Source organism: Solanum dulcamara, chromosome 4, assembly GCF_947179165.1.
Source record: "Solanum dulcamara chromosome 4, daSolDulc1.2, whole genome shotgun sequence".
Lineage (NCBI taxonomy): Eukaryota > Viridiplantae > Streptophyta > Magnoliopsida > Solanales > Solanaceae > Solanum > Solanum dulcamara.
This window is the reverse complement of record NC_077240.1, coordinates 80,919,574-80,935,700: the sequence shown is the minus strand read 5'-3', so window position 1 is coordinate 80,935,700 and position 16,127 is coordinate 80,919,574. Positions and strand designations below refer to the sequence as shown.

At 32.7% G+C, this 16,127-nt stretch overlaps 4 protein-coding genes across 4 annotated transcripts; all 4 read left to right on the top strand.

Moving 5' to 3' along the window:
* The first annotated feature begins 1,291 nt into the window (after positions 1-1,291).
* On the top strand, positions 1,292-2,288 carry LOC129884424 (loganic acid O-methyltransferase-like). The gene is made up of 2 exons (XM_055958723.1): positions 1,292-1,369; positions 1,950-2,288. The coding sequence occupies exons 1-2, from the start codon at positions 1,292-1,294 to the stop codon at positions 2,286-2,288; spliced, it is 417 nt and encodes a 138-aa protein (XP_055814698.1).
* Positions 2,289-3,397: 1,109 nt separating this feature from the next.
* LOC129885202 (loganic acid O-methyltransferase-like) lies at positions 3,398-5,668 on the top strand. The gene is made up of 3 exons (XM_055959400.1): positions 3,398-3,538; positions 3,662-4,282; positions 5,207-5,668. Exons 1-3 carry the CDS (start codon positions 3,470-3,472, stop codon positions 5,543-5,545), a joined length of 1,029 nt encoding a protein of 342 aa, XP_055815375.1. The 5' UTR covers positions 3,398-3,469; the 3' UTR covers positions 5,546-5,668.
* A 2,061-nt stretch (positions 5,669-7,729) lies between these two features.
* Positions 7,730-8,715, top strand: LOC129885201 (probable calcium-binding protein CML25). Its single transcript, XM_055959399.1, has one exon. The coding sequence runs from the start codon at positions 7,954-7,956 to the stop codon at positions 8,488-8,490; it is 537 nt and encodes a 178-aa protein (XP_055815374.1). The 5' UTR covers positions 7,730-7,953; the 3' UTR covers positions 8,491-8,715.
* A 1,315-nt stretch (positions 8,716-10,030) lies between these two features.
* On the top strand, positions 10,031-14,821 carry LOC129887881 (uncharacterized). The gene is made up of 5 exons (XM_055963113.1): positions 10,031-10,523; positions 12,657-12,823; positions 13,135-13,434; positions 13,527-13,790; positions 14,275-14,821. The coding sequence occupies exons 1-5, from the start codon at positions 10,187-10,189 to the stop codon at positions 14,629-14,631; spliced, it is 1,425 nt and encodes a 474-aa protein (XP_055819088.1). The 5' UTR covers positions 10,031-10,186; the 3' UTR covers positions 14,632-14,821.
* The last annotated feature ends 1,306 nt before the right edge of the window (positions 14,822-16,127 follow it).

The following is a 16,127-nucleotide window of genomic DNA, read 5'->3' as shown; positions in this document are numbered from 1 at the left end:
ATTATTATTTAATAGGAAGGGATGGGTGGAAATATAAATATATTATTTTTATTTATTTATTTATTTAATAAGAAGGGATGGGCGGAAATGTAGTAATAGTGTTGGGATACGGAGGGCACGCGTCAGAGTAGATTAATATATATATTGGATGAATATAGATTATTATAGGGATATGGGGAGTGGCACACGTGGGGTGTCTGAAAAAAGGGGGATGGAAATAAAGTTAGTAGTATTGGGTAAGAAATATAATAATGTATAGGGTGGTTGGGTGTATTAAAAAATGGTTATAAAAATGATTACAAGGATAAAAAAAAGAGTAAAAAAAACGTCTAAATAAAAATAAGTAGTGAGGTCGGCTAGAATTTAAATAGGATGAATTAACACTAATTAATTAACAAACTTCTTAATTTTGATAAAGTAAATTAATTAACTTAAGTTTAAACTAATTAATCTTGAAATATGAGTCTATTAATTAAGCCAAACTAATTAAAAAATATTTAGTTAATAAAAATCTTTTGAGACAATTTTCGAATAATGATAAAAAATAAAAATAAAAAATATATATATCTTACTATTCAAGAATTATTTTATATATATATATATATATATATATATATATATATATATATATATTTCATTTTTATTTTTTTTATTATTATTTATTTATTATTATTATATATATATATATATATATTATTATTATTATTATTATTATTATTTTAAAAAAATTACGTTTTAGAGGATCAAAATTGGATGTCAACAGTTGTCCCTCTTTGATCGGAGAAGATGAAAGAGTTTTTGGGCAAAAAAATTGACGTAATAGCCAATTTTGTCCTGACTATCAACGTTGAAATGAAGTTTATGAATATATGGAGATAAGAAAATTGCGAAAAATTATGACTGAACTTTTATTTTTGAGTTGTCAACATGTCTCGAATTGCTCGAGGATCAACCTAAATGCAGTTCTGAAGTTATGCCAGAATAAGGTGGAGTGACTTGACAACACCATTAGTCATAAAAAAAAATTGTCGGTATTAGTGAATGAGGAAAATGTTGACAGAGGCGGCAAGAAAAAGAATAAGATTGAACAAGTGAAGAGTTATTTTAAAAATTGAGGTGAAGTAAAAATGGACCTTTAAGAAGGTACATAGTAACAATATAAAGAGGTAAAAGTGGAATTGAAACCTGGACTGGACAAAGAGCGAGAATATTGAAAGGACGAAGTAAAGTCTAGTCAAAAAAATTATCAAGTATCGAGTTATGAAGAGCTGAGGAAACTCATGGTGGAATGATGGTGCTAATTTCACCACAATTAAGTGAACGTCTCTTGAAGTGTTTTGGTTCTAGTCTAGTGGATTTGGTGAATGAGGTAAGTAATTAAATTATTCAGTACTTCATTCATTTTGTTAGGATCAATCGCTTATCATTATGTCGAAAATCTTAGTTGATGACAAAGGTGCAACTTTATTTCTTGACTAAGTTCACCACGCAAGCGTCTTGTTCGATCATGACTCCGACTCGATCCATCCTAGCCTTCGTGGGCCTTGTCATAGCCAGGACGTTGGCATTACCCAACACATTTTAATTTGCTTATCTTATTTTTCTTTTTAGTATGTTTAAAAAAAATGACTCTTTCCTTTTTGTTAATTAACTCGTTAATTTTAACTTTCCACGTAACACTTTTAAGATCACAAAATTAAATTAAATAACATTCTCGAACTGTCAACATATCTTTAATTTAAGACCACAAGATTCAAAAGTCTTATTTATTTTCTTAAACTTCGTGCCAAATCAAAATAAATAAATCAGATAAAAATTCAAAAATCTTATTTATTTTCTTAAACTTCGTATCAAATCAAAATCAGAACAACAGATTAAAGTGAATGAAGTAGTTAGTCAACTATAGCCATACATTTGTAATAACTGAGGTTTCTTTCTTTTTGCTACAGGGAAAGCTGGATGAATCTTTAGTTAACTCATTCAATATGCCAATTTATTTTCCCTCTCCTGAAGACATGACTAAAGTGGTGGAGAGAAATGGTTGTTTTAGCATTGAGAGAATAGAGTTAACATATCCAAAATCAAAGCTTGTGGATGAGGCTGATGCAAAATCTTTAATGATAAACCTAAGGGTTGTTTTAGAAGGACTTTTCATCAATCATTTTGGGAGTAAAATAGCTGAAGAAGCTTTTACAAGGACTATTCTCAAAAGTGAGAAAATTTCAGCATGGATGAAAATAAATTACAAGAAAGCATGTCAATTATTTGTTTCTTTGAAGCGTAAATAAATTGGAATGATGTGACATTCCAATTATGTCAAGTATCAAAATATTGATAAATGTCCAACTATGTCTCAAATATCAAATATAGATAAATGAAAATATCCCAACAACGAAAGTTTAGAATATAAAACAATAGGAAATACATTCCAAACTATAAACATACTATATAGTAAAAAGAAAAGATAAAGCAATGGAATAGAAATGCCATCACGATTTAAAAATAGTCAGTTAAACCTTGAAGGGGAAAGTGTCTCTATGTAATATTATTAATAAAAGTAAACTTTATAACATGATTCACGCACCTAATAGCAAGTGCATATTAGTTTTTTGGGTCACGTCAACGTTACATATTTAATAAATACTTATTTGTAAAGATTGAATTGTCAAACTGAAACTATCCTTTAATTGAAAACTGAAAGTGAAGCTAATGGACAACTTTAGAAGACTGTCTATGAATTAAGCCACAATTTTTATAAATTTTTATAATCTAATAATCTCAATTTTGTAACACTAAGTTGCTGTCATGTGATCAGGATGTCACGGGTTCAATCCTTGAAAATAACCTCTGGCAGAAATGCAAGATAAGGCTGGGTACAATAGATCTTGTGGTTAGGCCCTTCCCCGAACCCCGCACATAGCGAAAGCTTTAGTGCACCGAACTGCTTTAAGTAGACGAAGGATAATTTCATTCATTAGATAATTCAAATCTATTTAAAGTAAAATATGCTTAATCTGCTCTTTATAAGAAATAATCAACTCGAAAAGATTTCACAAGAGATTATGATGTTTCAATTGTCTAAGTCGCCATCAAATTATTTATTTTTTCATATATTGCATATTTATTTAATAAAACTAGGATTATTTATCTGAATAACCTTCTTCACATTGCAAAAAAAAAAAAGAGATTATAAATTTGGGGCCTTTAATTTTTCGGAAGCCTAAAGCAATTGCTTTACTTGATTGCCCTTTGAGTTCGCTCAATAAAAGCGGATCTTATTGGGACTCGTGCAAAAAGTATGAAATATACATAGTCAAATAAACAGATATATAAGTATGAAATTCAATATCTTCAATTTAAATTCTGTAATTTTAAATTTTGAATCAGTCACTATTTATAAAGTGCAAAAGCTAATTACTAGAAGAAAAAGACAAGTTGAAAAATAATAAGAAGAAGAATATTAGACATAATGACAACATCATTCCCCATGAATGATGGTGATAGTGCTTATAGCTACTTCGAAAACTCCAACATACAGGTATTACTTTACTTTAATTTGATTTAATTTCTTGAATTTGAATTATTTAAATACGAAAAAAAAAACTACTTGATTAACAAAATTTATCTATCAATGTGACTTTACTGTTATAATTACATACAGAAAGAAGTGATAGATGGTGCAAAGGAGATAGTGAGAGATGCAATTATTGAAAAACTTGACGTTGAAATCATGTTATCTTCTTCACACACATTTCGTATTCTAGAGTTGGGATGTTCAATTGGACCAAACACTTTTTGTGCAATGCAACATGTTGTAGATGTTTTAAAGGAAAAATACCATAATATTATTCTTGAATTTCAAGTATTTTTCAGCGATCATGTGGACAACGATTTCAACACCCTCTTTCGATCACTACCCATCGATCGATCCTACTATGTATCCGGAGTTCCAGGATCTTTTCATGGTAGATTATTTCCATCGCGATCGATACATTTTGCTCATTCTTCTTGTGCTATACATTGGTTATCTAAGATTCCAAAAGAGTTGTTTGATGAAAAATCTCCAGCATGGAATAAGGGATTGATTCATTATATAGATACATCAAATATTGAAGTAGTGAATGCTTATGTTGCTCAATTTGAAAAGGATATGGAAATGTTCTTCAATGCAAGAGCTGAGGAGATTGTTCCTGGAGGAATGATGGTGCTTATTACACCATTTTTAAGTTGCGTACGTCTCCTGAAATTTTACAATTCTACTCTTATGGATTTGATGAATGAGGTAAGTAATTAAATTACTTAGTAGTTAGTTTAATCATATATATTTTATTTGAGTCGAGAGTTTATTGAAAATTTCAGACTTTTTACCATCTCAAAGTTACGATAATGTTGTAAACACTACCTTTAGATCCTATTTGTCAGATTATACTAGATATATTGTTAGTTAGTTTAGCCATACTGACAAAGGGGCGGAGATACAATGCCTTATGAAAGTTCGGACTAACTGAGTAGCTTTTGCGTACATCCTGAAAATCTAGTAAATATGAATAAAATTTAATTTACAAAAACCTTTGGGTGGTTCAACGGTAAGGATCAAAGTACTAAAGCGTTGCAACGCAATATCGATACTCATTTCTTAACTTGAGGTTATTATACATTAAAAATGTACGGAATTATCATTCATCATACCAAACACACCCTAAAAGAAATATATATATTTGTAATCTAGAAGTACTTATTTCGTTTACATATTAAGAAGCAACGAGGTTATTATATATTACAAAAATGCGTCCATATCTGACTTGATCTACTCATTTATTATTGGCATAATACATAAATATGTCTTTTAACTTGGTCTCATTTTACATTTATGTCTTTCAACTTTGGGTGTGTGCAAGTAGACACTTCCACTTGTATTAAGTTGAATAAATAGTCCTATGTGGCATCCTACATGGCAATTTGTGTCTTACGTGGTGTCTTATGTGTATTATTTCACATAGAACTCATGTGTTTACTTGTTCAACTTTATATACATTTAAGTGTCTACGTATGCACACCTAACGTTAGAGAGCATAAATGTGAAATGAATCCAAATTAAAGAACATATGTATGTATTATTTTCGAATCCATAAATCTTAAATGCTGGCTCCGCCTCTAGTCATGCAATTGTAATTGACGTTTCTTTCTTCTTTTTGTTTTTGCACAGGGAAAGTTAGATGAATCTTTACTTGACTCATTCAATTTGCCAATGTATTTTCCTTCTCCTGAAGACATGACTAAAGTGGTGGAAAAAAATGGTTGTTTTAGCATTGAGAAATTAGAGTTAATATATACCAAATCAAAGCTTGTGGATGAGGCTGATGCAAAGACTATAATCATAAACCTAAGAGCTGCTTTAGAAGGACTTTTCATTAATCATTTTGGGAGTAAAATAGCAGAAGAAGTTTTTGCAAGAATTATTCTCAAAAGTGAAGAGATTTCAGCATGGATGAAAGTTAATTGCAACAAATCATGCCAATTATTTGTTGCTTTGAAGCGTAAATGAATTTCTATGGATGAATCTATGTATATATATTATAGGGAAAATAACATTCTTAGTCTTTTTGTTATTGTATTCCTTATTTTAGTTTGTGATATTCGACTATAAGTATGTTCGACCTTCAATTAAGTAATATGTGTATTTCGATTGCGTTCGTACCCAAACGTTCAAATTTACACACATTGCTTAATTGAAGATCAGATGTGCTTAGTTGAATATCACGGTGACTAAAATAAGAGTAATGCAATAGTAAAAAGAGTAAAAATATTATTTTCCCTAGTATATATTCAGATTTATGGAGAAATAATATGGCACATTCCTTATTTTCTCGTATGGTTCACTTTATTATATGCTCTATAAAGAAAATTGATTATTTTTTTTGAAATAATGTTCTTAATTGACTGCTAATAATTAATTTGTTCTCTTCTATTTTATTATGATTCATATTGGTAAGTCATAACAAGTATCCAGTAAATCATCAAAGTTAAATTAAGAGAGAGAAAATCGTCGAATTATATCTCAAATATCAATATATAGAAAAACTAAGCTTAACTTTTATGGAGGAGATTTATAGCATACATTCATTGAAGTTGTTTAATTTGATTTAAAAATACATGTAGTATATATGGAATTGACTGATATCATTGAGTTGTTTAGCTTAGTAGCCGTTTTGGTCATAGGTTCAAAAAAAAATTCATTTTATTTAGATTTATGAAGTTGAAGGTAATTGAAGTTGTGTTTGATTATATTTTTTTCGTAATAAAGAAAAGAATATTTTATTTAAAATTTATGAAGATGAAGTTGAAAAACAAATTTGTATTACTTAACACTTATTTTGAAATAACGTGAAAAATTATTCAATAGTATATCCAATATGATCCCACAAATAGAGCTTGGAGAGAATTATGTGTACGAAAATCTTAATCCTAGCATGGAAGGTAGAGATGTTATGTTGTTTTGATAGATTTTCGATTCAAGTAAAAACATTATAAAGTAGCTCGAAAAAAAAATAACGAAAATGCTAAAGCCAAGATAAAATACTGAAGAACTCATGATAAAACATACCAAAAAAAAATTACCACAACAAAATAATAAATAATATGATAACGTAAGTGCAAGAAATGTTAAATAACAGAGGGAAATGGAATAACCATATGAATAATGCTACCACAACCAGTAAAAAGAACTAAAGATGAAAAAAAAAGTGAAATAACTTTCAACTATCTAATTAACTCCGTACCATAATTTATATTTTTCATAAACCCCTTATTTAAGATCATATTCTCTGTAAATTGAAATTGCATTATAATCAATCTCTCACACTTCCACACTAAGATTCTGTTTGAAAAGTCATCCTGGTACTGAATTTGGTGTAATTGAGTGTAATTACAGTATCTGACATCTTTAATTGATCATGTAATTACAATGTCTGAAATGTTAGATTTTCTTTGTAAAAATTATGTTAGTGGTTTAATATACCTGGGGTAAGCGTTCGATATTTGCAAAGTTTGATTTCAAATTTTCGATATTTATAAATTATTGGCATAATATATAATATGACATTTAACTTGATTTCATTTCACATTTTATTCCTTTCAATTTTAGTTATGCGCAAGTAGACACTTAAACTTGTATAAAATTGAACAAATAGACACACACGTCCTTCCTACATGGCAATTTGTGTCCTACATAGTGTTATACATATATTATCCCACATAAGACTCATGTGTCTACTTGTTCAACTTTATATAAGTTTAAGTGCTTACTTGTGCACACCCAATATTTAAGTTCTAATACATCGTGTTCCGATTTCCGATACATCACTTCACGTTCTAATACATAGCGTTTCGATTTCAGATACATCACTCAACGTCCCGATTCATTACCTTTGTTGATACAAGACATACATGTTTCGATACATCGCTCAACGTTCTGATACATCGCGTTTCAATACATTACCTTTATCGATACAAGGAACACCTGTCTCGATACATCAGGTTCTGATACATTGCGTAAGAACAATGTATCCGAGAATAGGAGATAGTAGAAGTTTTTATAATTTATTCAAATTGTAGAAAATTTTAGAGAATATAGTAAAATAAATTATGTATTTAGATAATTTTTCTATTTCTATTATTTGGTGGTTTTCCATATAATGCTAACTCATTTGTTTTTAGACGGATTAAAAAGAAAAGGATACGGAAGAAGTATTATTTTTTGCGTGACGGACCGTAGGTACGGACGGCATGATTCTCATCGTGCAGTCACGCAGCTTCTCCGTTTCAACAAAATTCCAAAATAATTTTCAAATTAATCTCTTCATAATCCTCATAAATGATAAATCCTCCCCAATTATCTTCAATTCTTTCACTGTTTTTCGATAATTAACTCACTATTTTTCTCTTTTTAGAGTAATGGGATTTAAATTTCTTTTCAATCGAAAGAAAAAAAATCCGCCGAACAAAATTGACCCAACTCCGGCGAATTCCCCGCCGTTAAATTCTCCGGCCACGATCGAAGAAGAGCTACAACAGGTATTCAATAAATTTGACATTAACGGCGACGGAAAAATTTCGTCTTCGGAACTGGCTTTCATCATGGCCAGCTTAAGAAACGCCGTAACGGAGGAAGAATCGATTAAAATGATTAGCGAAGTCGATGCAGACGGAGATGGATTCATTGATTTGCGTGAATTCATCGAGCTCAACACGAAGAACATCGATTCCGATGAAGTTATGGAGAATTTGAAAGATGCTTTCTCTGTATTTGATGTGGATAAAAATGGGTCGATCTCTGCTGAGGAGTTGCAGAAAGTGATGAAGAGTATTGGGGAAGAATGCACGATGGAGGAGTGCCGGAAAATGATCGGCGGCATCGATTGTGACGGCGATGGGATGATTGATTTTGAGGAATTTAAAGTTATGATGATTGGAAAAGAAAAGAATTTGTAGAGATTTGATTTTAGTTTGACTTGATTTGTAAAAATTATGTCAGTGGTTTAATATATCCTCATTGGGTTAGAGTACTATATTTTTAAAAGTTTGATTTTGAATTATTGTTATTTTCAAAGTTTGATTTCAAATTATCGATAATTGAAAGTAGAGATCAGTTTATTAAGAAAGATATTACATTTCGTGTATGGTGTTATTTATTCAAAATTGGCTATGTTCCTAGAAGGCTAATTCTATGTGATGTCGTACTAGATAAATTTTATGCGATTCAAAACATGTCAAAAGAAGGAATAACTTTACATAACTTGTCTGAATTATTCCCTATCCTGCTTGGCTCGCCGTCCTTTAAATCTATTCAACATGAAAGTAGTATGAATATCAACCCCTTTTACTTTCCAACACCCTAAGTTACATCTTAGTATTAATGGAATCTACTTAAAAGGCAAATCTCTATTATTGTAGGTAAGGAATTTCAAACTTGACACCTATTTATTTCAGAAGCCTAGTTGGTCATTTTCAATCGATTAGGAGGACCTTTATCTAAGACCTATGAAGTTTAAGTTTTCGTAAATTTAATTGTTTAAAAATTAAACTTTAGGCCTATGGGTACGAAGTTTTTAAGCTTCAATATCTAAAGTTTGGTTTGTCAAAACTTAACATTAAACATGTATAATTGATATTCAAACTTCATATATTTTTTATATTTGATGTTTGAATGACCTAAGTCTAGAGACTTTTTACATATCTGAATTTTGATTTTAGGCTCGAATCCTTCGACCTAATACAATGTTTGCTATCACCAAAGGTTATAATAAGTACTCTTCCATTCTTAATAATAAGTCTCGAGTTTGAGCCTGAAATGGTAGGCAATAAAGTGCTTTACCCTCTATATAAAATTTTTCAATGTGAATTCAAATTAATCGAATTTCAAAGCAGATATCAAACACGGATAAAAACTAATAAAAAAACAAAACTCCAAATCTTGCTTCATTTATTGAGAACCACTCTATGCACAAAGAAGAACATTAATTGGGCCTTCATTTTCTGCAGACATGTTTTTCATTTTGTGTAATGCCTCAAGTAGCCAATTTAGGGTCTTTATTTAAGTTTTAGCCAGTTCTTACAAATTATATGATGTTTAACACAACATAAAGACGGATAGATATTGATTTTCCTCCTCTTCAGTCTTCACTTCCTCAAACTTCAATACAATGTGGTCTGAAGCTCAATTTTTCAGTTCAAAACTTCAAAGACGTTGTGTCTTAAAGCTCAACTTTTTAATTTAAAACTTCAAAATGTTGTGTTATGAAGTTCAAATTTTTAATTCAATACTTTAAACTACTTTCACGAGTTTCAGTTTTTTTTCAATTTAAAAACTTCAGGACATTATCATCCTTTTAAGTTCATTTTTTTTCCTGAATACTAGAGTAAAAAATTATTAACAGATATAATTCCAAGAAGAAAATATAGATGAAAACGAGAAACAAATAAAACACGAAAGAACGATCATAATATATTTCCCAACATCAAGCCAGAAAAGGAAACTAAAACTAAATATCCGCTTAATAAATGATGTTACTTTTTTAATCAGATCTAAATTAATCACAAGACTCATTAAAAAAACAACAAATATCTTCCATAGAAAAATCTTTCTCCACTCTTTCTGCTCTTATTTTTTTTCACTCAAACAGCAAAAATGTCAAGCAAAATGATGTTAATGGCTAACTCCCTAACACACGTCCGCCCCCTTACTTGCACCGTCGCCGCCGTCGCCGCCGCTTACCCATCACGTCTAGTGCCACAACCACCGGACCTCATCAAATGGGTGAAAACTGAAGGTGGGTTTGTTCACAAATCCATAAAAATAGCACAAGGTGATACCTTTGGCCTTGGTTTAGTTGCTTCTGAAGATATCCCAAAAGGGTCTGATCTTATTGCCCTACCTCAACATATTCCCCTCAAATTTGGTGCGTCTTCTTCAGAACCAGAAAATTCACATTGTGCTTTGATTAAATTAGCTCAGCATGTTCCTGGTAAGGGGTTTTTCTTTCTTTTTTATGCCTCTTTTTGTTATCTCGATTTAACTTTGTTCAAGCTGAGTTTCCACAGGTTTTAACGATAATTAGATTGTTCTTTTAATTTTATCAAGCTGAATGTGAAGTATGAACTGTACCATTGGTGTGACTCAGGGTCGATGAGGTAGATTGAGAACCGTGAGGTCTGAGCAGAGGGTTTCTTCCCATCAGTACCTGTGTTGGTTGTATTCGGGAAAATTAGTTGAGGTGCGTGCAATGTGACTCAGACAGAACAATTATCAAATAAAAAATGTGTAGTGCTAGCCACCAAAACTCTGGATTTGGATACTAGCGGAATGTGAAGTATGAACAACACCATTTGTGTGGATTAAGGGTCGATGAGGTAGGCTGAGGTCTCAGTGGAGGGATTCTTCCCATTGGTATTTGTGTTGGTGGGAGGTATCAAGTATTCAGAAAAATTAGTTGAGGTGCGGACAAGCTGACTCAGACAGTACAATTATCAAATAAAAATTGTATAGTGTTAGCCAACACAAGTTGAGGTCGACTCTATATGATCTTTTGTATCCATTAAGCTTTGTTTAGGTTGAGTTTCCAATTTTTCATAGGTTTTAACGATAAATTAGATTGTTCTTAAAATGTTCAAGCTGAATGTGAAAATGTGAACCACCACAACTCTTAGTTTACTGAAAGCATGTAGTTCTCCTAAGGGTGTGAACTAGTGGTCAATGGAGTTGGGAAAATATGAGCGCTCGGGTTCAAACTCCAGCAGAGGTTTAAAAAAAGTAGTAGGTGATTTTTTCCCTATCTACCTAAGTCTTGGTGGTAGAGTTATCTGGTACCTAGGCTGGTGGGAGGTAGCAGGTATCCGGTGGAACTAGTTGAGGTACGAGCGCAAGCTGGCTGGGACACCACCATCAAAAAAGAGTTTTCATTTTTATTAATCACATTAACAAAAAACTAGTTGGGGTTCACTATATACTCCTTTGTATCCATTCCCCACTGTCCAGTCCAATATTATAGGAAGTTTCATGATAATTAGACTATTTTATAGCTGACCCCAACTATCATACTTTATCCAGGCTAGGGACGGAGTATGCCTTGTGAAGCTCACATAGGTGAAATCAAAGGTTTGCCTTTCTCTACTAGAGAAAAAACGGATAGGTCCCGTTGTAGATTCTTTGATTAGTTGATTAACTATGGTTGGTTCGTGTTGCGCATTGTACATCTGAATGAGTTGAGTATCTGACATGGGGATATTTGAATATTAATTCTGCTGACTTTGGCGATGACATTTGGTGGAGTAAATGAAGTACTATGTTGTAGTGGGGAGGCTTATTTGTAAGATATATAGATGCATGGTGGAACCTCGAGCTAGTTAAGAAATAGGAGGAATACTGTTTTTGCTTCTTTACTAAATCATTAGGAGCGTGAAATGTTACAATCGTAGGAAAGTAAATTCATCTGAACGAGAAGAGGACTATGATGAAATATACACTAGAAAGCAATGACAATCATGATAGTGAGAAAAGAAAGTACAATATATGTCATATTTTTGACATGTTAATGTGAGATATCATGTCCCATGGGGGATGTTGTCCCTTGCCCTAACCTCCCATGATCGTTCTACTGATCAGTGAAGCTAGTATTAGCAAAATGAATATGCTTACTGTCGCATCCAATTCAGATATATATATGACTGTAATTGGTTATTGTATGGTGTTGGATTGTGTGCTAACATTTATAATACCTTATACAAATGATATATTCTTATTTATGCAAATAATTTTGTTAGACTTTCTAATCTTGTCAGAGTAAAAAGACGGAGAGAAAACTCAATGTTCTGTTTGCTGGTTTCCAGCAGTTTGTACTGTTGTTGCTTGCCTATCTAGATAGCAAATTGCTCTTTACCTTTTACTCTTGTTGTTCTGTTTCTGTTGCTTTTCAATAAAATTAGTCTCTTTCTCGAATTAGGTGGCTAAATGCTATACCATTGAAATTCCTTTCTGATCTCTATTAGGAAAAGTGATTCTGTCTGAGACTCTCAGTATAGATTGGTAACTAATTTTTTATAAATTAGGCTTTTGAGTATTTAATAAAAGGAGTAAACTGGAAACTTGGAGCATTTGGCAGAGGAGCTGTGGGCTATGAAATTGGGTTTGAAGCTTCTGCAAGAGAGAGCAAGGAAAGGTTCGTTCTGGTGGCCATACGTCAGCAATCTCCCAGAGACTTACACAGTGCCGATTTTCTTTCCTGGAGAGGATATAAAGAACTTGCAGTATGCCCCTCTTCTTTATCAGGTATTGCGGGGATATGCTGAAAATATGTTTTTCCAAAAAGAAATAATATTAGCAGTCTCCCAGGCCTTGGGCTTCTATTTTCATGTAACTTCATTTGAAGCAAAAAAAAAATTCCAGATTTGTTTCCGTATGACCAGGGCATAAAAATGTTAGTAAAGAAACCTCAAATTAAACTGATACTTTCCAGATTGTTACAGCTACCATGCTTTCAAGCCTGAGCAGAGACTAAAATTATTTTGAATTAAGATGTAAGTGCTATATGTTGATATGTTGACCTGATCTGGAAACTCGTTAACATTTTCATTTGCCAGGTGAATAAAAGATGCCGGTTTCTACTGGAATTTGAGAAAATTCTGAAGCATGAACTTGAGAATATTAAACCTGATGATCATCCTTTTGGTGGCCAAGATGTGGATTCATCTGCTCTAGGATGGGCTATGTCAGCTGTTTCATCTCGAGCATTCCGGCTGTATGGCGGTAAACGTCCTGATGGCACCCGCAGTAATGTTCCTATGATGCTTCCACTTATTGATATGTGCAACCACAGCTTTGATCCAAATGCTGAAATTGTACAGGAAGAAGAGAACTCCAATAGAAATATGCTTGTAAAGGTATTTAACTGCCTGTGTTCTTTTCAATGTTCATGTATATCTCGTATTTTGGTTGATGTTGTTAGCTTTGCCTTTTTTTTTTTCCTTAACAGGTGGTTGCAGGAAGGGAGATAAAACAAAATGATCCGTTGCTACTCAACTACGGCTGTTTAAGTAGTGATCTTTTTCTTCTGGACTATGGATTCGTCATTCCATCAAACCCCTACGACTGCATCGAACTTAAATATGACGCTGCTCTGCTTGATGCTGCCAGTATGGCTGCAGGGATTTCATCACCAAACTTTTCTTCACCATCCCCATGGCAGCGGCAGATTTTATCGCATTTAAATCTAGACGGACCAAACTTTGATCTGAAGGTTCGAGCTTTTCCTTCCCATCTATTTTCATCCTACTCTGTGAAGTTCACCATTGTTTTTGTGAAACTATACAAATATACTTCAAACAACAACATACCCAGTGTAATCCCACAAGTGAGGTGTGGGGATTATGGAGTGTACGCAGATCTTACCCCTACCTTGGGAGATAGAGAAGTGTTTTCGATAGACCCTCGGCTCAAGGAAAAACATATCAAAGCATATCGAAAAAAATAACGAAAGCAAGAAATCATCGCAAAATACTATAAAAGCATGACAAAGCATTCTGGAAGAAAAGAATGGAACAGTTCTACAACAAATATAGTGTGATAATCAAAGTTCAAGGGACATTAGAACTATACAAATATATTTGATATGCAATAAAAAATAAATCTACCGAATCATAATGATGAGCTCGGTCTTAAATCTATGTATACTATTAATTTCTGGTGTCGAACTGATTTTTTTTGCTGGATTTATCTTAAAGGTGACTCTAGGAGGTGGAGAGCTGGTAGAGGGCCGATTATTAGCAGCCTTGAGAATTGTCCTATCAAACGATGAAGAAGCAGTGAAGCAGCACGACTTGGTGACGCTCAAATCATTGACAGTCGAAGCCCCTCTTGGAATATCAACTGAAGTATCCGCTCTTCGCACCGTTGTGGCTTTGTGTGTAATTGCTCTCGGACACTTCCCAACGAAAATCATGGAGGACGAGTCGTTGCTGAAGCAGAATGTTTCACCTACTACTGAGTTGGCTCTCCAGTTCAGAATACAGAAGAAGTCCCTCATTGTTGCTGTTATGAGGGATCTTAGCAAAAGGGTAAAGTTACTCCTTGCCAAGTAATTAATGTACTTGTGGACATCATCCTTTTGCATTATGATTACTGTAGTGCCCGAGCTAGCTTGTGCGCATCTCAAATAATTCTACGGGGTTCCTGCTACCTCCCATCAGTAGAACTACTGGGTGACTCTATTCACCAAGGCTTGTGGACATCATCTTAGATAGATTTAAACTTCTTTTAGGAGGTCTTGTTCAGTTTACCTTCACAAATTTTGATGATTACAAAGAGTATGTAGGCAACTTACTCTAACGCAATTTTGATTCAACTATTTTTCCTTCACATGTTTTAAGTGATATATTGTCACTTTAATTTGAAGTGTATTATTCGTAGGGGATATGTCCAAGCTGAATAAACTTCTCCTGCTCGAAACCTGCCCCTAACCCCACCCACCCCAACAAAAAGGAGTCGCTCGGTGTAGAAATATCCTTCGTTCATGCAGGATCCACGGAGGGATTGTAGTCCAAGATGGGTATGATATAGACAATCTACTCTTAACTAAGCATTGGTCGTTTATCCATAATATTCCTTCGATTTGCATGATAGCTTAATTAAGCATAGTCTCATGTTTATCCTTATTTAAAATGGTATCTTTCAGACTTCAAATGGTAGAAGCTAGTTTTGCATTTTGTTAAAAAATGAGGGTTTGCGTAATTCAAATAGAAACAAAGTACAATATTGTATTTGTTCAAAGGATTGAAAAGCTATACATATAATGTATAAATTTACTCTTTGTGGTGTATAAAGTCTTTTTGAAAAAATTGTATGGGATTTGTTAAAAGGCGGCATTATTACACCATGTTAAGAGTATCTTTGAGTTAGTTTATCTCGACAATTGGTATTTAGACGTGGAATCAGAATTTAAAACTTATTATCATCAGTTAGTTCGAGATTCTATTCCTTTTAAATACTAGGTTCTAAATTAACAATTTGTACACATATGTTACTAAATTTCTTAAGACAAATAAAATAAAATTTGAATTAAAATTACCGAATTCGGCTGAACAATTTGTACAGGCTCCACTCTTGCTGGTATCAGAACCAATAGTTTGATGAGCTAAGTATGGAGATCGCAGAGTGACGACATGGGACTCATCGGTTTATTACCTTTAACATCCCAAAAGTAGCTAGAAGACATATATATGTGCACAATGAAAAAACTAACTTTGGGTTTCGATGGTCATAGGGGTGAATCTCGAAAATTGATTCGTGAATCGTGATAATATGACATGTTGAACTTAGTTCGAGCTAAGGGAGAGGCCCATGGATATCGTGCTTGGCCCCACGTTGATTGAACTTAATTCGATAGGTAGATTATTGATTGTGCGAACAAAATTCCATATTGATAATTGAATAATTGCATAGACTGTATAATTAAACTATATATTTTTTCTGGTTATATATATTTAATCTTTAATTAAATGTTAATTAGTTTTAAAAGATCATAAACAATCAATATTAAGGCCACACATTTATAATGCTTAAAAGAAGTAACTAGTGT

Excerpts from the sequence above, each read along its gene's own strand:
- LOC129884424 (XM_055958723.1), top strand. The coding sequence starts at position 1,292 with ATGGTGCTAATTTCACCACAATTAAGTGAACGTCTCTTGAAGTGTTTT. Across the intron at positions 1,370-1,949 it reads TAGTGGATTTGGTGAATGAG|GGAAAGCTGGATGAATCTTT; the intron begins GTAAGTAATTAA and ends TTTTTGCTACAG.
- LOC129885202 (XM_055959400.1), top strand. The coding sequence starts at position 3,470 with ATGACAACATCATTCCCCATGAATGATGGTGATAGTGCTTATAGCTAC. Across the intron at positions 3,539-3,661 it reads TCGAAAACTCCAACATACAG|AAAGAAGTGATAGATGGTGC; the intron begins GTATTACTTTAC and ends AATTACATACAG. Across the intron at positions 4,283-5,206 it reads TTATGGATTTGATGAATGAG|GGAAAGTTAGATGAATCTTT; the intron begins GTAAGTAATTAA and ends GTTTTTGCACAG.
- LOC129885201 (XM_055959399.1), top strand. The coding sequence starts at position 7,954 with ATGGGATTTAAATTTCTTTTCAATCGAAAGAAAAAAAATCCGCCGAAC.
- LOC129887881 (XM_055963113.1), top strand. The coding sequence starts at position 10,187 with ATGTCAAGCAAAATGATGTTAATGGCTAACTCCCTAACACACGTCCGC. Across the intron at positions 10,524-12,656 it reads ATTAGCTCAGCATGTTCCTG|AGGAGCTGTGGGCTATGAAA; the intron begins GTAAGGGGTTTT and ends AGCATTTGGCAG. Across the intron at positions 12,824-13,134 it reads ATGCCCCTCTTCTTTATCAG|GTGAATAAAAGATGCCGGTT; the intron begins GTATTGCGGGGA and ends TTCATTTGCCAG.